This window comes from Macrobrachium nipponense, chromosome 32, assembly GCF_015104395.2.
Source record: "Macrobrachium nipponense isolate FS-2020 chromosome 32, ASM1510439v2, whole genome shotgun sequence".
In the NCBI taxonomy this organism is placed as follows: Eukaryota; Metazoa; Arthropoda; class Malacostraca; order Decapoda; family Palaemonidae; genus Macrobrachium; species Macrobrachium nipponense.
The window spans coordinates 8,289,376-8,314,375 of NC_061094.1; the positions used below are offsets into that span (position 1 = coordinate 8,289,376).

At 36.3% G+C, this 25,000-nt stretch overlaps 1 protein-coding gene across 1 annotated transcript in view; it reads right to left on the minus strand.

Moving 5' to 3' along the window:
- Positions 1-25,000, minus strand: part of LOC135207202 (band 4.1-like protein 4A) — a 575,698-nt gene that overhangs the window by 175,281 nt on the left and 375,417 nt on the right. The window contains 2 exon segments of the mRNA XM_064238791.1: positions 253-263; positions 266-356. Of these exon segments, the coding sequence (XP_064094861.1) occupies positions 253-263; positions 266-356 (102 nt within the window).

Sequence of the window (25,000 nt, forward strand, 5' to 3'; positions counted from 1 at the left end):
TGCTGTGACCATGTCTTGGTAATGAGACGAAAGTGAGCCCTTTCGCATCTCCAGTATTTTCAATTTTCCTTTCGAGGCTGCTATAACTTTGTTTCTGGTATAATCATCACTGCGTTTTTTTAATTTTCGTGAGCGATTCAGAATCAAATATATAAGTGTACATATACAAAGCACACACACATATACACACATATATCCTTATATAGTAAAAACATCTAGCAAAACAACTACAGGTGCAGCAACTTCTCTTACCGTCTGGTTGGAGGATCGAGGTAGCGAAGTCCGAAATATGCCGTTTCCATAAGATTGAGGTGCTGGAAGACTCTTTCCAGCAGGTCCTGCCCCGTTGTGGTGTCCTGCGAGGGGGGGAAAAACAGACATGACGTCAGCGGGGCGGAGTCCTGTTGCATGGAAGGGGCTCGGGGAGACGTGGGGGTGGGGGGGGGCGGGGGGTGGGGTCGGGGACAAAACAGGGGATGGGGGAGAAAGGAACGAAATAGCAGAGATGTATCGGGAAAGATAAAAAAAAAAAAAAAAAAAAAAAAAAAAGAAAAAAAAGAAGATGAGGGAATTGAAAAAAAAATAAAGTATAACTTTAGGAAGAAGAGGCGATAATAGGGATAAAGGAAACTAGCAATAAAAGGCGGAAAGCTGTTAACGTAACACAAGGATAACTGTAGGAAGAAGAGGCGATAATAGGGACAAAGGAAACTAGCAATAAAACATGGAAATATGTCAATGTAACAGGTAAGAACCAAACATTAAGGCTCTACATGATTAACATGGCTGGAGAACGGGATGAACAAGTAATTAATAAAAAAAAATAATAAATAAAAAAAGTAAAGACCACCACATAAAATAGTAAGACACTGTATCACACGAGCTACGCCATAATGATGAGATCCGACTGGACAGGTCTGATAAGGAGACTCAGATGGGGTCTGTGTAAAATAAATCTATTTGCGTGGTGATAAATCATACACCTTATTTGACAAAAAAAAAAAAAAAAAAAAAAAAAAAAAAAAAAACAAACAAATTCTAAACATCAGGGTCAGAAAGAATTAAAAGTGAGACAAACTTAAAGAAAGAAAATAGATAAGAATAAGTAAACACACAAAAACTTTACAAATAAAAACCTGATAAATTAGTGCCATAAAGAAAAGAGCAAGAATGGAAAAAGGGATTAAATGAAAATATCTTAGGCGTTACCCAGTTTACTGTTGCATAACAATAAGAAGTAACCTTCAATCAATGGATACATTTACCTGTGTCAAAGAATAACTAAACCGATGTCCTACAGAAAAAACAGTTGAAACATACGAGAGAGAGAGAGAGAGAGAGAGAGAGAGAGAGAGAGAGAGAGAGAGAGAGAGAGAGAGAGATTACAAAATACTAAAATCAATAAAGAAATTCATGCAACATCTACAAACAGATTTCGATAAAAGCAAAAAACTTGATACTGGAAAGCAAGCTGGAACTCGAAGCGCCCAATCCATCAACAGAGGTGAAAGGAACGTGATCAATTCTCCCGAAAAATGATAATTTGTTGTCATAATAACTGCACAATAAGAAATAAAAAAAAAAATAATGGATCCCAGAGATGGACCCGATACGACAGAAATTTAGATGGAGTCGCCATCAGATATCAGATGCATTTCTTGAAACATTGAAAAATCTTTTTTTTTCCATTTTATCTCCGAAGGTAACGGCTGTTGTTTTCTCTCTCTCTCTCTCTCTCTCTCTCTCTCTCTCTCTCTCTTTCGTCTCTTCTTTTTCAGTCGCTTGTAAGATTCACATCCGAAAAGGGTGTTGACCTCAAGGGAAAATCACGGATTTATCATCGACTTAAAAAAAAAAACCTTTTGGGAATTGTGTTTTCACTTACACACCCCCAACAGGATACACTCGCAAACACACTAAACAGATAGTATATATAGTATATATATATATATATTAGTATATATATATATATATATATATATATATATATATATATATAGTATGTATATATATATATATATATATATATATATATATATATATATATTATATTTAGCATTAAGCTACAAATGTCCTTCAATATCAAATTCGCTCTATGTCTGAATTACTATATCATCATAAAATGTTAACCGAAGGGGAATTTTTTTCAGTTGAAAATAACAATTTCGTCCTCTCGTGGATTCGAACCAGCGGACAGAAGTATAATCAGGACTTCAGTGATACTACTGACTCGGCCAACGAGTGAGGTAGAGCGAGTTGGATATTGAAGGACATTTGTAACTTAATGCATGTATATGAATCACGGTGATGTGATGAAAATTCATTTATATATATATATACACAGACGTATATTTGAAGATTTTAAAGGCGCCAACACATATTCCTAACACATTCTCAAAAACCCACACATAGATTCACCTTCAATTGGAAACACTCAACTCTTAAACGAAACTATTAAGCTCACGAAAACATCCAATCAGACTGTTTTGAATGGCACCTAATCACATCTACGAAGACATGAGACGAGCCCTATGGATCGAGTAAAGTTCCAATTACCTTGGCCAGTCCCGGGGAGTTCGAACCAAGCGCAAACGAATCCATCAAAATCAGGAAAGGGGTCGAGCTCAAATTAACCCTCATTAAATGATCGACACGACTGACCCCTGATGACCCCCAGCGTTTAGTAGGTCACAGGGAAAAGAAGAAGAATTCTGCTCGAGCCCAAGAAGAAGAGCGAAGGGGTCCCTAGAATAATGGTGTATAAAACTATCAGCTACGACCGGTAGCGCTTCAGTTGCTCCCCCAGATGCGGTAGAGTGAGGGTACGTCGCAAGCCTGTGGTAGGAGCTGCCAGACGGACGATCCATGGATACTTTAACCTTAAATAAAAATAGAAACTACTGAGGCTAGAGGGTTGCAATCTAGTATGTTTCATGATTGGAGGGTGGATGATCAACATAGCAATTTGCAGCCGGCTGCCCTCGGTAGTTTTTAAGATATGAGGGCAGACAGACAGACAAAGACGGCACAATAGTTTTCTTTTACACACACACACACAAACGAATCCATAGAAAGACGAATAATATTCTAAATTTATTTGTTCGGTAATCACAAGCTACCAGTTGTAAACAGTAAAATTCTGAGCAGTGGATAAGTTTTACCAATTAAAGTTTATTTCGGTATTTTGTATTTGACAAACGAAAGTTTTATTCATTATTTTGTATATGACAAATGAAAGTTTAATTCGTTATTTTGTATTTGACAAATGAAAGTGTATTCCGTTATTTTGTATTTGACAAATGAAACGATTATTCGTTTATTTTTATTTTGAGCAAATGAAAGTTGTATTCAGTTTTTTGTTATTTGTACAATTGTGAAAGCTTATTCCTTATTCTTGTACTTGTGAGCTCTATTCATCACCCAAGCAGAGTACCAAAGCAGTCAGCTTCTTCTAGACAGATAGAAGTGACCCGTCAAAAAAAAAAGAAAAAAAAAAATATATGTCTATATATATCTACTAGCTTCTGTTTACAAGTGAGTTCACTGGAAAATTTTGAAAAAAAATAGTCTCATTTTGACCCAGGGAGTCATTTAAAACGGGCGAACACCTATTCAGTCTACGTAAGCAATGAAAACACCATTTCCTTTGGGTAATATGTCCCCACGAAGCCCTTTGGTTATGATTCCCTTTGCGTCGTCACCTTCGCTCTTTTAATGAAGCCTTTCAGCCTCTTTGGTCAATAAGGTACTTCCTTCCGTTTGGGTAAAGACCCTCTTCAATCAGGTCATCTTAATGGACTCCTCGAGTGGCTGAATGATTCCCATTAAAAGGGCCACGTAAATGAGACGATTAACCTAAGGTCATTCATAAAATTGTTATCTTCTCGTCTTATAGCTGGAAATTATCTATTAAAAAATGATTTTTTTAAGTCGCAAAACTACAGCACAATATATAACAGAAACTTCTGAACTAGCATCGAAACACGTTAACAATCAAACCCTGAGTGAAATTCACATAATTCTTGAGTATTTGAGGATTCTGAATTGATTTTCCTAGGTACACTCTTCATTGGCAGTGTGTGATAAACAAAAAACCCCACAAAGTGGAAACGCAAAAGTGCCATGAATACACGAAAAAAATAAAATAGAAATAAAGAAATAAATAAATAATATACCAACCTACTTTCTATACATTAGTCATCGACAACAAAGACTTCGAGGTCTTATCCTCATCAAGATAAAAAAAAAAACCAAACAATAGTCGTTCTAGGACTTGACAGATGAGGCAGACAAAAAATTATATTGAGAAGAGAAGATCATAAAAAATAAAACCAATGCAATATTTCCCCACTGTAGGTGATCTAGTGAGCAAGAACATCAGATGCTAACCATATAAACAACAAATAATCTCCAGAGACGAAGTAAGATGAACAATACTTCAGACTTAAAAAAAAAAAAAATAAAAAAATAAAAAAGGAATTGGAACAAACTAGGAAAGACAAAAGAGGCGGCGAGCTAATAAATCGGACATTACAAGTAGCAACGGGCCATCAAGCTACAGGGGACGGTTTTAACCTTTATGAAATGGAGCGAATTGGACCGAACTGCCTTGGGTGTATACGGCTTAGTAAATCCGGGAGTGATTATGCCAAATACGGCTCAGTGCCATGTTCGGGCCACTGAGGCCACTGAGAATTAACTTTTTCCTCTCTTCCCCTCCCCCCCCCCACCACACCCCCTTCCCCAATTCCCACTTTCGCTTTAAGACTTAAAGACCCCGGAGGTCTAAAAGGAGAAGCAGGGGGGGGGGGGGGGGATCTTAAGGTACATAGATGGGTGGGTCCCAGGACGAACGGTTCCATTTGTTAACAGTCTTTTTCCCTTGGTCAGTTATTTTGATTTATATCCAAGAGAGAGAGAGAGAGAGAGAGAGAGAGAGAGAGAGATGAGAGAGAGAGAGAGAGAGAGAGAGAGACTTAATGTTTCATGACATCCAATAATTCACGATAGCTATAATAATAATAATAATAATAATAATAATAATAATAATAATAATAATAATAATAATAATAATAATAATAATAATAATAGTAAGAATTAAGACCATCTCACTTAATGTGGCTATCAAGTTTTAGTAGCGCAATCTATCACTTTACATGTTCACATTAGATACGCTTATAATCCACCCAAGCATACGCTCGCTCAGATATTCAGATATTCCTGCACGCATGATGCATGAGCGTACACGCAAACGCACGCACCAGCACACACGAGAGAGAGAGAGAGAGAGAGAGAGAGAGAGAGAGAGAGAGAGAGAGAGAGAGAGAGCTCTGTAGCTTAACACTGCATAATAAATAAATACCAGCTGGGTACCGGAGTATGAATTTACAGGTGTGTCTGAGAAGAAATGCTCTATTGTGTCCACTGGTTGCACACGTAGCTAACTAATCAACGAATCCACTCGGGGAGCGAAGCCCCTTAGTACATCATATTTTATCCGCCATCTCCGTGGTCATTGGGGATCTTCCTGAATCTTATTCCCCGAGAGAAGCAATACGATTCATAATTCGTTGGTGGATTCTACGGGTCTGGAGGCATATAACTCTATATTCTGTATCAATCACGAACTAAACAGGACTATTGCCCGGTACTTAAAAAACGACTAAACTGCTAATAAAAATCATTTATCAAACAATAAAAATCATTTAGTAAAGTCTTTCGCATTATCGACAAAAAGACGAACAAACAAAGAAACACGACAGCGGTGAACTTCAACCTCCCTCCAGCCTCTCAGCGGGGAGTGGGTGTAAATAATAATAACTATAGGTGGCTCTGGAATGAAAGAAAAATACAGAGGTATACTGAGGATGATAGAACAGCTTCACGTGTATGCACAAAATATTAATAAAAGCACGAATTACGTACGGCAATTTCACAGTTGGGGTTACATACACGTTTTTATATAATTTGCAAATTTTCCTCATGCAGTTGTAATACGGATCATGACAAGGGACACTAAAAGGCAGGCACCCTCCCCCCCCCCCCCCCCGCCCACCAAACCAACCCCCTTCCTATCTGCGCAGGCCCATCAAATAGAATTGAAGATAACCCCCAAATCGAGTATCATACACAGCTCCTTTCAACCTGAGCGATAAATCCTTCCAGTTAATCATGGAATCAAACAACTTCAATTTCCAGGTGGAGGGTGGAGGGCCGCCTTTTTATCATCATTCTTCTCCTCCTCCCCTCCCCTTCTCTCTCTCTCTCTCTCTCGCTTCCTACTTTTGCTTTTTGTATCTTCTATTATTGGACCACTTTTATTAATTATTTTAATTATTATTTTCGCATCATGTTTTATCATAGTCACCACAAATCTCGTTCTCTCTCTTTACTAGTAATAAAATATTTTTACAAAGTTCACCATCCTCAACACATTCACTACAATCATTATCATCATTATATATGTCGATTATCATCGTCATCGCATTCACCATAATCATTGTTATCACTGTATTTCGATTATCATCGTCATCATGACTTTTCATAATTGCTTACGTCAGAATGTCCACCATCCACGAGAGAGAGAGAGAGAGAGAGAGAGAGAGAGAGAGAGAGAGAGAGAGAGAGAGCCATTTTCGTCTGCAAACGGGAGTCCATTCACGGACGTTATCGGACGCTCTTATCAAATTTATATACAGGTAGCGGTTTCGGATACTGATCGTAAATCGCGTTCGATTGGTGAAGGAACGAGCCGGAGATTCAATATATAATCGGTCCTGCTTAAACCATTGACTTACGGTCACAGATCTCGCTTTTTTCATTTTTGGAAGCCAGACGGTTCCTATCTGTTCTACTACTTATTCACTGACGTGCGTGTTGGCAGCGACAATGGGCTGACTTTCGTAGTGTTTGTGTCTGTTTTAAGAATTCTGCGCGCTAAGAGAATAAAGAAAATGCATGTTTCACCAAGGAAGCAGAAATGGGATTTTTTTTTTATGCTAATACCAAAACCACTCTCCAGTAAGCGAAGTGTTTAGTACTAACCCCGTGGGGAGGAGTGTTCAATGTTCGTTAGTATATCTGAAATATTCTGTGGTAAGAATGCTATATATTGGGTAGTAAAATAGTTGAAATACCCCGTGGTAAGAATGTTAAATATTTGGTAGTAAAATAACTGAAATACCCCGTGGGCATGAATGCTAAACATTAGGCAGTAAAATAGTTGAAATGCCCTGTGGGGATGAATGTTAAATACTTGGTAGTAAATTAGTTGATGAATGTTAAATATTTGGAAGTAAAATAGTTGATGAATGTTAAATATTTGTAAGTAAAATAGTTGAAATACCCCGTGGGGATGATTGCTAAATACTTGGTAGTAAAATATTTGGTAGAAAAAATATAGTTGAAATACCCCGTGGGGACGAATGCATAATATCTGATAATAAAATAGCTGAAATAAATCCCCAATATTAGTGAATCGTTAAGTGTAGTCAGATAGGAGAGGTAGACGTGACGTCACGCTCTACCTGGTAGGCCTAACTTCTTAGAAGTTACCTAAAACATAAACAAAAGACGGTCAGTATCTCGTCAACATATTCCAGTATGATTTTTATATAGAGTATTATTAAGGAGACTTGAGTAGATTTAAAGATAAACCCTAATCATATGGAACTATTATTATTATTATTATTATTATTATTATTATTATTATTATTATTATTAGTATTATTATTATTATTATTCAAAAGATGTACCATAATAATAATAATAATAATAAGAACAAAAGACGGTCACGTCAACAGATTCCAGTATGATTTTCATATTGAGTATTATTCAAGGAGACTTGATAGAATAGATAATAATAATAATAATAATAATAATAATAATAATAATAATAATAATAATAATAATAATAATAATAATAATAATATAATTTTTTTTTTTTTGCTCTATCACAGTCCTCCAATTCGACTGGGTGGTATTTATAGTGTGGGGTTCCGGGTTGCATCCTGCCTCCTTAGGAGTCCATCACTCTTCTTACTATGTGTGCCGTTTCTAGGATCACACTCTTCTGCACGAGTCCTGGAGCTACTTCAGCCTCTAGTTTTTCTAGATTCCTTTTCAGGGATCTTGGGATCGTGCCTAGTGCTCCTATGATTGATGGGTACGATTTCCACTGGCATATCCCATATCCTTCTTATTTCTATTTTCAGATCTTGATACTTATCCAATTTTTTCCCTCTCTTTCTCTTCAACTCTGGTGTCCCATGGTATTGCGACATCAATGAGTGATACTTTCTTCTTGACCTTGTCAATCAACGTCACGTCTGGTCTGTTTGCACGTATCACCCTATCTGTTCTGATACCATAGTCCCAGAGGATCTTTGCCTGATCGTTTTCTATCACTCCTTCAGGTTGGTGCTCGTACCACTTATTACTGCAAGGTAGCTGTGTTTCTTGCACAGGCTCCAGTGGAGGGCTTTTGCTACTGAATCATGCCTCTTTTTGTACTGGTTCTGTGCAAGTGCCGGGCATTCACTTGCTATGTGGTTTATGGTTTCACTTTTCGTATTGCACTTCCTACATATGGGAGAGATGTTATTTCCGTCTATCGTACTTTGAACATATCTGGTTCTTAGGGCCTGATCTTGTGCCGCTGTTATCATTCCTTCAGTTTCCTTCTTTAGCCAGCCATTGCCAATTGTCATCGCTGGCTAGTTCTTTAGTCTGTCTCATGTATTGTCCGTGCATTGGTTTGTTGTGCCAGTCCTCTGTTCTTTCTGTCTTTCTCCTGTCTCTGTATATTTCTGGGTCTTCGTCTGCTTTTATTAGTCCTTCTTCCCATGCACTCTTTAGCCACTCGTCTTCACTGGTTTTCAGATATTGCCCCAGTGCTCTGTTTTCGATGTTGACGCAGTCCTCTATACTTAGTAGTCCTCTCCCCTCCTTCCTTTCGTGTTATGTATAGTCTGTCCGTATTTGCTCTTGGGTGTAGTGCTTTGTGTATTGTCATATGTTTCCTGGTTTTCTGATCTATGCTGCGGAGTTTCTGCGTTCGTCCATTCCACTATTCCTGCGCTGTATCTGATTACTGGCACTGCCCATGTGTTTATGGCTTTTATCATATTTCCGGCGTTGAGTTTTGACTTGAGTATCGCCTTGAGTCTCTGCATATATTCTTTCCTGATCGTGTCCTTCATCTCTTGGTGTTTTATATCTCCTCCTTCCATTATTCCCAGGTATTTGTATCTTGTCTCATCTATGTGTTTGATGTTGCTCCCATCTGGTAGCTTTATCCCTTCAGTTCGTTACTTTGCCTTTTTGTATGTTGACTAAGGCGCATTTTTCTATTCCAAACTCCATCCTGATGTCCCCAGATATCAATCCTTACAGTCTGGATTAGGGTATCTATTTCCTTGATGCTCTTACCATACAGCTTGATGTCGTCCATGAACATCAGATTGGTTGATTCTGTTGCCTCTTTTCTTGTAGTTGGGACCCGGTATCCATCTTCTGTAGTACTTTTGTCATGGGAATCATGGTTCTACTACGAAGAGTAGTGGGGACAGTGAGTCGCCCTGGAAGATCCCTCTCCTGATATTAACCTCTGCTAGTCTTATTTCCAGAGCTTGTATTATTATTATTATTATTATTATTATTACTATTATTATTATTATTATTATTATTCAGAAGACGAATCCTAATCATATGGAAAAGACCACTGGGTCTATATTGACTTGAAACTCAAGCTTTCCAAGAATATGGTGTTCATTAATAAGACGCAATAGGCAAGGGGGAAATAAAGAAAGTGGAGAGATCTCGCTTACTAAAAAAAAGAAAAATAAATAAAAAAAGTTAAATAAATTACCAAATAGATAAAAATGCATTAAAATGCATCTTTGCCTGGAACTTATGAAGTTTTACTTGGATTGTGAAGGAGAAAGTCTGAGAGCGTCCACTGGTAATCTGTTCCAATTCCAGACCCAATTTCAGTCGTGAATACAAGACAATCTCGATGCACAAAAATATCACTGCCTGAATTGACTTTCACCTAAATGTGACATTAATTCTGCTTTCTTAATTTGTCTCCTTGTGTTCAAAAGACACGTCTGCGTTAATTTTTTTCCAAGCTGATTATACTTCGCACCAAATGGGTCATGATTTCTATTTCGTAGTATTTAAGAACAGCCTTTTATCGCAAAATTTGGGCTGGTTCCTCTACGCGCTCTTGGAGGGGCGGGAACATTTTTAATGTAACATAATCTGACAGCATACAAAAGTTCTCCAGCTTCCATAAGGTAACTGAAATAGTAGGAGAGAGAGAGAGAGAGAGAGAGAGAGAGAGAGAGAGAGAGAGATTAGAGAGAGGAAGCTCAGGATTCATGATCATTATCCAGGGACGTAAAATGTTCAGTTACAACAGAGAAGTCTCATATAAACGTCTAAGCAGCAGACTCACTTTGGAAGGTCAGACACTTGATACACTGCGCCTTTCAATCCAAAAGCTAAATAAAGACAAGGAAGAATACATCGAGAGAGAGAGAGAGAGAGAGAGAGAGAGAGAGAGAGAGAGAGAGAGAGAGAGAGAGAGAGACGGAAAATCTCATACATTCATAGCTAATAATAGAAGCAGAAAGACCGTGGTCTAGTCATTCATATTTCGTACTTACAAACTCAATGCTTGTACATGGCTAAAGTCTAGGCGGGAAGAAAGGGGTGGGGGGGGGGGGGGGCGTTGTTTATCCATATGCTACCAGAAATTGTTCGTTTTACTATAAATACACTTAAACATGATTATATATATATATATATATATATATATATATATATATTATATATATATATACATACATACATACATACATGATAAAAGAATGTATGTACGTATAAACATATATATACATGGATGTGTGTGGATGTATTAAAAGCATTCATGATATTCGTAAACCTTAAAAGTAATACAACTTAGACAAGGCAGTAACAACCATGTTTACATTATCAGCATCACCAAAGAGAGAGAGAGAGAGAGAGAGAGAGAGAGAGAGAGAGAGAGAGAGAGAGGAATCCCTTTTTATGTAAGATAGAAAGACTAGTCTATCAATTCTAGGGCAATATAACTCCACCGCCCTCGTCGACGAACTTCAGTTCATAAATCTAGCTTCTCAAAACAGCGCCCATAAAACAGACCACCAGGCCCCTCTCGCCAACGCCGTTAATACCCTGGGCACCTCTCAGTGGGTCCTGGGCACCTCTGTACTATACAAAATCGAGCCATCGTGATTCTACGCATCCCTGAATATATACTATGTGAAAAGGAATGATGGCATTTAACGCAGGTCAATTAAGCAGATAACGAAGCATCGACCATTGCAGATAAATATATTAAAGTCCCCCACAATGCGCGTGAACATGTCGATAGATCGAGTCGAAGAATGACGTCACGGGAGAATTGGTCAGCGACGTGGGATTGGACATGTTGGCAACGAGGTTTGAGGAGGATGTGAACAAGTCAATAAGGCTTGGAAGAAAAGTTTAGAATAGTTTCGGATGTTGCGACGACAGGAATGAAGGTCAATAGAAATATATATATATATATATATATATATATATATATATATATATATATATATATATATATATATATCAAATACATAAGGCCCAAGGACTATTGTATTTCCACTTGATAAGGGTGGAAGTTAGTCCAGCGAAATATTTATAGTCCTTAGCTTTACATCAGTGTTAATGGGCGGTTTATACTTGAGGCGTATCCTTTTTAATAGAAGAATTTATTCACATATGTATATATATATATATATATATATATATATATATATATATATATATATATATATATACAAATTATACACACACACACCACACACATATATATATATATATATATATATATATATATATATCAATTCAAGCTACAATGTCCTTTAATATCTAAATTCACTTTACCTCCCAAATGATATATTTTCATATATGTACCGAAGGGAATTTTTTAATTGATAATAATTTCGTCCCCCCATGGGATCGAACCACCGTCCAAGTGGACGGGGACGATATCAGGACAGTCAGTGACGCTATCCAATCAGCCAACAGAGACGCTATAAGTTTCATATCGATTCTGACCTTACAAATCACCCTCGATCTGGGTGCTTTCGTAATTAGAATCGATATGAAACCCCGTCTACCATGTTGGCCAATTCGAGCGTTTGACAGCACTTAGCCTTTTGTTATGAATAATTATCACATCGAACCGTGATCCATTTATATATCATTCATGATATATTTTCATATAGGTACCGAAGGGGAATGTTTTTTAATTGATAATAATTTCGTCCCCCCAGGGATCGAACCACCGTCCAAGTGGACGGGGACGAAATCAGGACAGTCAGTGACGCTATTGAATGATATATAAAGGATCACGGTTCGATGTGATAATTATTCCATATATATATATATATATATAAATATCCATATATATATATATATATATATATATATATATATATATATATATATTTAGTCTATCAGCAATAAAAGAAATATTACGGGCTCAGAAATTCAAGTCTGGAAACTTTATGGAAAAAATTGATAAATTGGACTTTGCAATCACAGAGACATGAATAATATGAATTTCACAGCGCAAATCAATCTGAACGCCCCCTTAAACGCCGAGAAGAAAGAACGCGCCCCGAGAATACCATCCATATGAACGTTAAGAAAATAAATTTAAATTTGCAACCTAGCGGGAAATGAAAAAAAAAAAAAAAATGAAGTAACAGGAAAGTAACATTACTGAAAGCTAATTTAACAAAAGTTCAGTTAAAAATATTATTCAATTGAAAAATACGAAATAGTGATAGTCTCCCGAATAACTGGGCCTACTTTATGAATGAATGAATGAATGAATACATGGTCATGTCATTCAAATCTACCTGTTTACATCATAGATAGGTTAATCGAGTTATGCATATGTGTGAAAACATACAAGCACATTCTTTTATCGTGCCCGCACACATATATATGGTCTAAATAAAAATTACAAATAAATAAATAAATCAAATAAATAAATAGATATATATGTATATTATATATCTATATATATATACTTATAATCTATATTATATATATATAAATCCTAATACATATGCAGAAGCTAGGTAGTATGTCTTACCTCTAAGTAAATGGGCATAAAATCCACAATGATGAAAAATCTCTGTAGTTTAATAAAATACATATTTTTCTTGTAAAGAAACTAACCAAACAAGAAAATAAATATTTTTATAAAAACTACTAGAAGGATTTTACATCATTGTGGATTGTATCCCCATTTATATATATATATATATATATATATATATATATATATATAGATATATATATATATATATATTTTATATATATATATATATATATATATATATATATATATATATATATATATATATATCTATATAATATATATATATATATATATATATATATATATATATATATATGTATGTATAATGTGTGTGTATTTGTATAATGTAAAACCCAGCCAGCCAGCGTTGCTACGACAGAATCGTCGTCGACTGTGGTGCAGAGCGCCCATAAAAAAAAAGAAAAAAAAAAAAACTCTTAAAGGACTGAAGACATTCAGTCCGGACACAATGCTGTGTAGGCCACAGGGGGCGATCTCAAATATCAGCAGAGATCGGGTTGAAATTTGAGCCTCCTGAATGGCTAGAAAAAAAAAAAAAAAGAAAAAAGAAGAAAACCTGATTACAAGGGAATATTAACAACGGCAACAACGACGACATCAATTAGACTTGCAGTAAAGGTTGGATTATCGTGATAGAAGAATGTGTCTGTTTATATATAATATATATATATTATATATATATATATATATATATATATATATATATATATTACGCATATATATATATACGCATATATACACACACATTATTTTATCATGAATACTTACACACACACAAATATATATATATATATATATATATATATATATATATATATATATATATATATATATATAGATAGATAGATAGATATATATATATATATATATATATATATATATATATATATATATATCTATATATATATATATATATATATATATATATATATACTATATATGTCTATATATATGTATATATATATATATATCTATATATATATATATATAGATATATATATATATATATATATATATATATATATATATATAATATATATATATATATATATATATATATATATCTACTATATATATATATAGAGAGAGAGAGAGAGAGAGAGAAGAGAGAGAGAGAGAGAGAGAGAGCAATTTTTGTTTCCCAATCTTCTGTGGAAGTTGTTTATCCGAGCAAAGCTGTTTATTTTACTCATTTTTAAAAGCTGCATGGCTGTCATTTTCCACAGTTTGTAAACAATATCAAAACAAAATTACAAATGATGTGTTACAGTATGTGCAATATAACATTAAAACAAAACAACTAAAACACTGAAGTAAATAAAATATGAGAAACACGTAAATTATTTTGCTCATCAATAAAAACTGCATTTCTCACGGCATACATAGTATGATGCCATGTATGCCAACCTGATCAATAATGACACATTTCTTTAAAATGTCCTTGAATAGATTTCATTTTCATACTTTGATACCCATTTTGGTTTCATTTTAATGGTGACTGGTTTCAATTTGAAAATAAAATATAGGAATGGCGAACTTAAATGAGTTGGTTTTTATGCACATCATAGGGCAGTTAAACAAGGCGTGATCCGACCTCCAGATTTTCCCCTCACGTAGAAGTTGTAAACATTATATTCCTAACTTTTAATGTGAATTAAAACGTGCCAAAATCAGTGGTCAAATAGAGCCTTGTTTCACCAACGAAAATGAAAATATGGTTTCTCTATAAAACTTATATACTTATTTATATATACATATATATAGTATATATATATATATATATATATATATATATATATATATATATATATATATATATATATATATACAATGTGTGCATATGCATATACAATATCTATATATAATTATAAACAAACAAACACCAATATGCATATATATATATATATATATATATATATATATATATAATATATATATATATATATATAAATAATAAAATATATATATACAAACAAACAAAACGAGGAGAAGTCCCACATTATATATATCATATACATTACGTATGTATATATATATATTATATATATATATATATATATATATATATATATTATATATATATATATATATATATATATATAACGAAGATAAAAGGCCAATAAAACACTACTTGAACGTTGCAACCATACATTTCGAGCACTTCAGTGCTCCTGATCACTGGCAAAATATGGACATATGATGTCTTACAAGAGTATAAATATATATACAAAGAATATGTAAAGGTGTGGCACCCAAACATAAAAACAACAGCACAGAGAAACACGCACACACACACGCACAGGGGCAGATAAAATTCCCTCTACAGCCCATTTTCTCACACCCACCACAACTACCCAACTACACGTTCCATATATACCGGATCTGGAGGAGAGAGAGAGAGAGAGAGAGAGAGAGAGAGAGAGAGAGAGAGAGAGAGACAAATAGTACTTTTGTCTCTGTCGAACCGGGTCTCCTTGTAGGGGAAGTGGCGCGTAGATTCGAGGTTCCTCACAACGCGGGGAATCATACGAATTCCATGCCTTTATTTGCTAGTATTTTGCCAGACTCTTCCACTACTATTTCCTGATATATATATATATAATATATATATATATATATATATATATATAATATATATATACTATATATATATATATTAATTATATTATTTGCGAGCCTGTCCACTGGGCGGTGGTCCGAACCCACGAGAGGACGAAATTATTAGCAACTAAAAAATTTTCCCGCCCTCGTATTACATATATGAAAATATATTAATTCCGAGGTAAAGCGAATTAGATATCAAAGGACATTTGTAGCTCGAATGATATATATATATATATATAATATATATATATATATATATATATATATATATATATATATATATATAGTGAAGCCTCAGTTTTTTTTTCAATTGCAATATGGGCTTTCAACGATGAGATCTTCACAGGGGGAGATGATTGTAGATAAACCTCTCTCTCTCTCTCTCTCTCTCTCTCTCCTCTCTCTCTCTCTCTCTATAAAAAAACATAGTTAAGGTCGGGTGGGTGCCATTACTCCAATTCTCAAGTCGATTTTTGCGCAGTGCAGATCCAGATCGACGTTTCGCAAATAAGAAAAATGTCCAAACAACCCGATAAAGACCGAAGTTACGTCCCATATCTCTCGCACAATTTCTGTTCTCAATCCGAAATTATCGGGGGAGATAGAACGGGTGAAAAATCCTACCGCCCTGCCAAGTGCATTCTAAAGTTCCACGAGATAAGAAACAATAATGATTCCAAGGCTGGACATTTCTCTCTCTCTCTCTCTCTCTCTCTCTCTACAGGATCGGTTTTACCTTCAAGTCGGTTAATTATACTTTTCCACAAACAAAATGTATGATTTAAGCTCTCGTCGGTAAATAGAAAGAATAATGTAAATAATAACTCTCTCTCTCTCTCTCTCTCTCTCTCTCTCTCTCTCTCTCTCTCACACACACACACACACAAGCAATGAAAACGAGGGGTTTAGAAAAAGCAAATCGCTCTTGGGACAACTTCCTCAACTGTTGCTCATAATATCTTGGGCCTGCCTCTCTGAGCTAAATCACAATAATTGGTCCGGCGGGGAGGAAGGGAGGAGGGGGGGGGGGGGGGGGAGGGGGGGGGGGGGGGGGGGGGGGGGGGGGGGGGGGGGGGGGGGGGGGGGGGGGGGGGGGGGGGGGGGGGGGGCGGCCTTTCCACACCTAAATTCGACCGCCCCCATCAACGGGGCACTTAGTGACGTCATGACCTTCGTCATCCATCACACTATGCCAGTTTCACGGGTAAAAAGAAGTCGCTGATCATGCTGGTAAAATAACCAGGGCGCCAACTGGCATTATCCAGGATTTGCTGGACACTCGGCAACGGGCGTTTGTTTGATGGCGCTCATAGTGTGTTGTGCTCTGTCTGGAATCGAACGAGGTATTCCTGATCAGGCACTGGCATTAGTTGTAATAACACCTTTGAAAGAGAAAAAAGAAAAAAAAAATCAGTCGACGAAAGCTACGTCCTATATCAACTTTGATCTGAGATGAACATGACGATTCGTGTTGGTATGTATGGTGTTTTTACGTTGCATGGAACCAGTGGTTATTCAGCTACGGGACCAACGGCTTTACGTGACTTCCGAACCACGTCGAGAGTGAGCTTCTATCACCAGAAATACACATCTCTGGCCCCTCAGTGGAATACCCGAGTATCGAACTCGCGGCCACCGAGGTGGTAGGCCAAGACCAAACCGACCACGCCACTGAGGCGCTTGACGATTCGTGGAGGTTTTACTTTACGCGTTAAAGTCAGAGTCGTTTTAATTACAGAGTAATACAGAATGGAGTTCGAACACCTGCAAGGTTCTGACACAAATTTGAGACTATCGGGAAGAAAATATAAAGTTTTTTTTTTTGCCGAGATCATTAAATATGCAAAAGCACTTTTAAAAGCACAAACATACTCTGCTTGCATTTTCAACTTCTGCGGCCCAATCTCTGGTATATTTAAATAGGGCCTAACTCTTGAAGAATGTTGCATCGGCTTACAAGGGCGAACGAATGGCGCCTATGCAAAATATGGTAGCCACTTTTTTCGAAAAATGCTCGAGGAAATCAAGTGGTAAAGCAATAATTATTCCTTGATTCTACGCATATTCCAGCCTATAAGTAACAAACTGTAAAGCGCAGAGCTATAATGAAGAGAATGGTTCTATACTAACGGATATATATAAATTTAACTAGTCTGCACATCTTGGATTTCTTCTCATTTGATTTAATTTCCCCTTTATAGAATGATAAACTAGTTTAACATCGTTTTCCATATAAAAACTAAATGGGACAAATTCAAATCGAAGTAAAAGTTGTGAAACGAGCACAGCTGCGCCTGGTCATTATAATCCCCCTCCTACTTGAGCCGAAACTCTTCTACTCCTCTGCTGATAATCCTGATAAGAGTTGGGACCCTTTATTTCCTGAACAAAACTTGATAACACTTTTTCAGCCCCTCGTAACTCATTAGCAGAGATCCTTATCCCCCAAACTCAATTGGATTCTCTCTCCCCAGGAACCCAAACCTGTTGTTACAGGCCAGATTTTAAGCAGCAAAGCGACAGAATCCAAGAACGACTGTTACCCTACATTTGATATACGACCACACTCCAGCACTGTGAGGTCACCATTCTTCGGCCACCTCCTAGAAGATCATCGATAGATAAGACCTCTTCATTTAGCTGGTTATGACCCCTTGTGGATTGGAAGTCAAGGCCAAGCACATAAAATAATACCTTATCAGGTGTTTATCGTCAGGTGAGCTACTAAGCATTGGCATAGATTGATTGGCAAACCTGGGCCCGAACTGGAGTCCAAGTTGCCCTCCCGATGGTTAGGGCAGCAGCAAAGAAGAAATCCTCCTGCCTGCAGGGTGATAACTTGCACTGAAGACATCTCTTTAAAATAAATGTTATACAGCATCCTCCGAAAAGGTTCATCTGAATTCGCGCTGTACAAAACAAAATTTACTGAAAGATTTGCAACAAAGAAATGCCCAGGGCAGATAAGCTATAAAACTATAGATAGACAGGAGCACTTAATGTGTACATGAAAGCAAGAACTTTCGAAAGTCGGAAGTTTATTAGATTTTTAAGTGGCAAATATCTCTTGATATTTGCCACTTCAGTGTAAGGGAATTAAAATGAGAAGACAACCAAAAAAAGAAATGAATGAGAGAATAAATAACAAATTTAAGTGTCTTGGTCTGCAAACACTATTGAGGATCATCTTCTAAAGGAAAATTATTGTCCTTCTTCAACGCTAAATGAATTCCTAAACATTTCATCCCCGTTCCTCCTACAGACACTAAACGTTTTACAATTAGGCCAAAGGCAGTGAATCCTTTTCACGAAACTGACCCAGTATTTAGTGTCTCGGGTAGAACTTGTCCTCCCTGTCAATGTATGGATGTATGTACTATGTACGTACACTGACAGGGTGGGCAGGTCCTATACTTGAGACGCTAAACACGAAAATGTGTAAAATTCCAGATATCTTGAAGCTATGTGGGCACTGCTCTCTGAAAGCTAATACGAAACTACAACGAGAAATATATTTATAAAACCGAAACAGAACGAAGAACGCCAGAGGTAGATAGATTTCCACTGCCTTCAGACCGCCACGAGCACAGACGGTTTTCCGTCAGCGGCGCGCGGTCAGCCAGCCGCGAGAGAGAGAGCGTGGGACGTATCTTATCATCTCGTAAAGATTAACATGGGAGCGTAAATGTCAGCGGAGCAAGATCAGTGAATAAGCGAAGAGTTATTGGGTCGATGTGATTTCGTCTTGTAAGTGAGGCTCTCCACGCAAGGCGCAGTTCCGCGAGCGCTCATCGGCCAGCGCGCGCAAAAAATAAAAAATAAAAACGCGCCAAAAAAAAAAAAAAAAAAAAAAAAAAAAAAAAAAAAAACGCACGAAAAAAATCCGCGCGCAATAAAAACACGCGCGCCAAAAAAACAAACAAATCACACAAACACACGCACAAAAGAGATCCCAACACACAAAACCCAAATGCCCCCCACCCCCTTTATCCCGACGGTTACCGCCGCTCCCTGCGCAATCTCCATAACTTTCTTTTAGTCAAAAAGCCGATTCATTTAGGCTACACCAACCCGGAATGACAAGTACATGGTTTCTATGAACGTAAATTACTCAGGCTTTAATATCCTGTCAGGAGCGTTTTGCATAATGATTTGACAATGGCAGGATTCTCTCTCTTCCAGGGATAAGAAACTCATCACATTACCGTTTATTTTTGGACAACGGACGCTATAACATATTCGGAAGCGCTTGTTCCTGCGAAGAGCAAAATCAAATATAACCCGATGGAGACGTCATAATCTCCCAAATGTCTTCGTAAATGCGCGGCAGTACTGAAAGAGAGAGAGAGAGAGAGAGAGAAGAGAGAGAGAGAGAGAGAGAGAGAAGAGAGAGCCGTTACGTTTGGAGAGACAAAAAGGAAAAAAGATTTTTCAATATTTCAAGAAATGCATTTGATATCAGAGAGAGAGAGAGAGAGAGAGAGAGAGAGAGAGAGAGAGAGAGAGAGAGAAAATAAACGGAACTCGTACATTGTCACCTCCTTTTGTGGAATCAATAATCAGTCCCTCATCCAACATCATAAATCACAAAATCATCATCTCATACATCTGATAAAATGCAAAGATAAGCAAAAAAAAAAAAAAAAAAAAAAAAAAAAAAAAAAAAAAAAGAATCTCCCAGCGATAAAGATTATTCATCTGGGATGCATCAAGGTTCGTTTTTGTGCTGTTGAAGGAGATAAAGAAAAAAAGAAAAACCTTACCTTGAAGCAAGTCGATCTGGTAAAAACAGTGAATAAAAAAATGAATCATCAGACATAATTCACAGCAGCGTGGGTATCTCTCATGCCCAAGTGACCTTGCCCAAAACCACAAAACAAAGGAAAGGAAAAACAGGTCAATGCCTTATGCAAGTACCCCCCTCCCCCCTTCCCCCTCCTCTTCTTCCTAGTACTCCCGTCCGGTCCCCTCCCCCAAACCCCCAAATCACAGTTTTTTTTTAACACGTTAGCCTTGACCTAAGCCGAGTAGTCCTTTTGAGACAAAAATTATAATGTATTGAGAAGCACCCCTCGAGGAATTTGCTGCTGAGGAGGGAGAGACCAAAGATACAATTCTGAGCAGAGAGAGAGAGAGAGAGAGAGAGAGAGAGAGAGAGAGAGAGAGAGAGAGAGAATTATATTCATGACAAGAACCTTGATTTTGTAAATATCGCACGCTTCATAACTATAGTGTTTACGCAGACCACGAGAGAGAGAGAGAGAGAGAGAGAGAGAGAGAGAGAGAGAGAATCTTAACTGTCTCAGATGTGAATTTACGGGTGAATTCACATGTCTGAGAGTGATTTGTGCAGGCCTCCGCCCGCTCGCTAATACGAGTCCAAGAGGACCTCCGCCATTGGCAACACCTACTACGCTGGCTCCTTGGGTTCTTGATCAGCGCGTAGAACCAGTAAAAAAATAAATAATAAAATGAATAAATAATATTTTTTTTTAGGTTTCGCTACATTTTTTTCTCAGCGCTTAGAACTAGTAACAAATAAATAAATAAATAAATAAAAGATATTTTTTAAAAGTTTCGCTACATTCTTCATCAGTGCGTAGAACCAGTAAAGAAAATATATAAAATGAAATAAATTTTTTTAGGTTTGCCTACATTCTTGATCAACGCGTAGAACCAGTAAAAGAAATAAACAATAAAATAAATAAAAAATATTTTTTTAGGTTTCTCTCGCTACATTCTTGATCAATGCGTAGACCCAGTAAAAAAAAAAAAGATATTTTCTTTTTTATAGTTTTCGCTACATTCTTAAGCAGCGCGTAGAACCAGTTAAAAAAATAAACAAAATCATTTTTTTTAGGTTTCGCTACATTCTTGAGCAGCGCGTAGAATCTTTATAAAAACAAATAATAAAAAATTAAAAAATAAATATTTTTTTTTAGGTTTCGCTACTACATTGATCAGCACGGAGAACCATTAAAAAAATAAATAAAATAATTTTTTCTTTAGGTTTCGCTAATTCTTGATCAGCGCGTAGAACCCTTAAAAAACAAACAATTAAGAAAAAATATTTTTTTTAAAGAAACCCTAAAAATTGTTTTTTAGTTCGCTTTACTACATTGATCAGTATAAAAAAAATTTTTTTTAGGTTTCGCTACTACATTGATCAGTATGGAGAACCAGTAAAAAAATAAATAAAATGATTTTTTCTTTAGGTTTCGCTACATTCTTGATCAGCGCGTAGAACCAGTAAAAAAATGAATAAATAGATAATAACTTTTTTTTAGGTTTCACTAGTCTTGATCAGCGTGTAGAACCAGTAAAAACATAAATAAAAAATAAAAAAATAAAATAAAATAATTCATTTTAAATGCACGTTGAATCTACTCTTCAAAAGCGAGAAAGGACCTCTGGGATACAATTAGCTTTGCTTAAGGAAGCGGCTGCTGAGCGAGAGAGAGAGACAAATCAATCAATCACATAATATACAATGTCTTTACAGTTGGATGTTTAATTAATTAGGTGATAATTCTTTTGTAAAGGTATTTACCGCCTATTGCCTCATGTACGTAAATTTGGATTCCCGCTAATTTTGCAGTCGTCTGAATTTTTTTTTAAATCGCTTTTATTTAACTCGATTTCTGTGTCTGTCTGTCTTGTCCGTTTGGGTCAAAACTTGCAACTCAATTTTCGACCTGATCCCTTCGTCCGATGGACTAGAAATTTTGCATGGTTGCTAGAAATATTTAACAAATTTATACATTATATGCTTATTAACTATCGTTCCAAATTTCATATTCATCCTAAAGTATTTACCAATCAAAGATGCTTAACTATTGTTCCGAATTTCATATTCATCATTCATGTTTTATCTATCAATCAAAAGATGCTTTCCAATCTTTCCGTCCGCAATTTGGCTACATATATGCATCGATATCTATTGACCAACAGAAACTGATTAATAAATTAATGAACACGTTACAGAGATGAAAAGCATGCTAAAGTACGTAACACCATTCAGCAGAGCATGAAGTGGAAAAAAAAAAACTCAACTTCTGCAGTAGTACAGGGTGTCCATAAACTCCGAGTACCATTACAAGTATTTATTGCTCAGAATGGCATTGGGACTTTATGGACACCCTGTAGAACTGCTGTTTTGATCTACTTGACTATCACACGCAACTGCGACTTCAAATACCGTTGAGGAATGACCCCAACCTTAAGTCAACTAACTCGCTCTGAAACGCGTAGCAAATGAAGTATACTGACGGGAGAAGTTTGCAAAGCAGGGTAGCAAATGAAGTACTGACGAGGAAGAAGTTCACAGAACGTAGGGTATTGTCGGAGGGGAAGATATATCCACGGACTGTTAAAGCAGCATGTACGTTTTCATTGATAGCCTCTTTTTTCGACTTTTATAAGGACAGAGCCCACGGGCACACACACTCTCTCTCACACATACATAAAAAAATTTTTCGTCATATACAATAAATGATAAAAACTTAGTCTTTTTTTTTTTTTTTTTTTTTTTTACATTTTTTTTTTTTTTACATACTTTTCATGTGCGCTAAGATGAAAATGAATTCAATCAACGCGAAAGCCTACACGCGCTTGAAAGGCCAGGCAAACATATAAACATCTCATGCAACATTAAATCATAAATGGAACTAAAGAAAAAACAATAAGAACACTCATGAAAAACATCGCCATAAAATACGTCAGACGGAACGCATCTTCAAGTCACTCCTGTCTGCTAAGAAGTCGCGGTGTTGCCGTATACACGGATATCCGCAAACGCGAATGTCTTTTTATAATTAGGTTCACTTTTTAAAAGTTATTTCTCGTTCTGTGGAAAAGAGCGTTGTTAATGGCACTTATATTTCATGTCTACCCATACCTACAGCCTCTTGAAGCATCAGCGACGAAGCTATCACTCAATCCTTCAAGATGCCGTAGCTGATAGAAAAAGGACCTTGGGATAGAGTATGAACAAATCTGCAGGGCGAGCTCGACAAACTCCTTTCAGGACGTGAGACTTCAATTCCGAAGAATATCAAGGATGCCAAATGATCTTTTCAGGATTGCAGGACGCTTAAAAAAAAAAAATAAACCCATAACATGAAAACGCAGACAGCAAGATGATAAATGTACGTACGATAAGATTCCTGATATGACTCAAATTCACGATTAAAATGAGGTCTTTCCTTCCGTCGCTTTTTGCATGACGTGGTAGGACTCTCTCTCTCTCTCTCTCTCTCTCTCTCTCTCTCTCTCTCTCTCTGCCTTCTTTAATCTTCCATACGTGGCTCGTTTTCCTATCTATCAAACGCATTTTCCAACTCAACACCTTCACTCGTGACCTCACGACCAATTCACTTAGTCTCGCTCACCGGGAGCTCTCGCGCCCAATTTAGAATCTCATTTCATTATCAGTTCTTCAGTTCCTGCTCCTTGGCACAGGAATGTTTTTAGCAACCCGAGATCAAAATCAGTGGATCAACTCGAGAACATTGAGAAGATGAACCACACATCAGGCAGACAAGGAAATTGTTAGCTCGCAAATAATGTGGGTATCGTTAAACAATTTCAGACATCTCTCAACATTATGATTATCATCATCCAACAATTTCAGACAACTCTTAATATTATTACAGGTATTTCAGTAGCTTGACAAACTCGTGAAAATAAATTTTTTTTCCACAACTCTCTCTCTCTTCATCTCTCTCCTCTCTTCCTCTCTTTCCCTCTCATCTCTCTCCCTTCTCTCCTCTCTAATATATTATATATATATATATATATATATATATATATATATATATATATACTATATAATTATATAGACATACATACTATAACAATACAAACATAAGAGAAGAAATCACAAATGTCAGCATGTGATTTTGTTTATTAGATTAAGCGGCTTGGAAAGTTCGATTTGAAACGAAAGAGTGCCAAGTACTACTTTCGTGTATTTACTATTTAAAAAATTTAAAAATACACGTAAGTGCGGGCACTCTTTCGTTTCATTGTGAACTTGCTAAGTGCCTGCAGCTTATATATATATATATATATATATATATATATATATATATATAATATATATATATATATATATATATATATATATATATCAAGAAGCCAAACCAACTTTATACACCTGCAGTATTGTAGTCAAGAACAAAC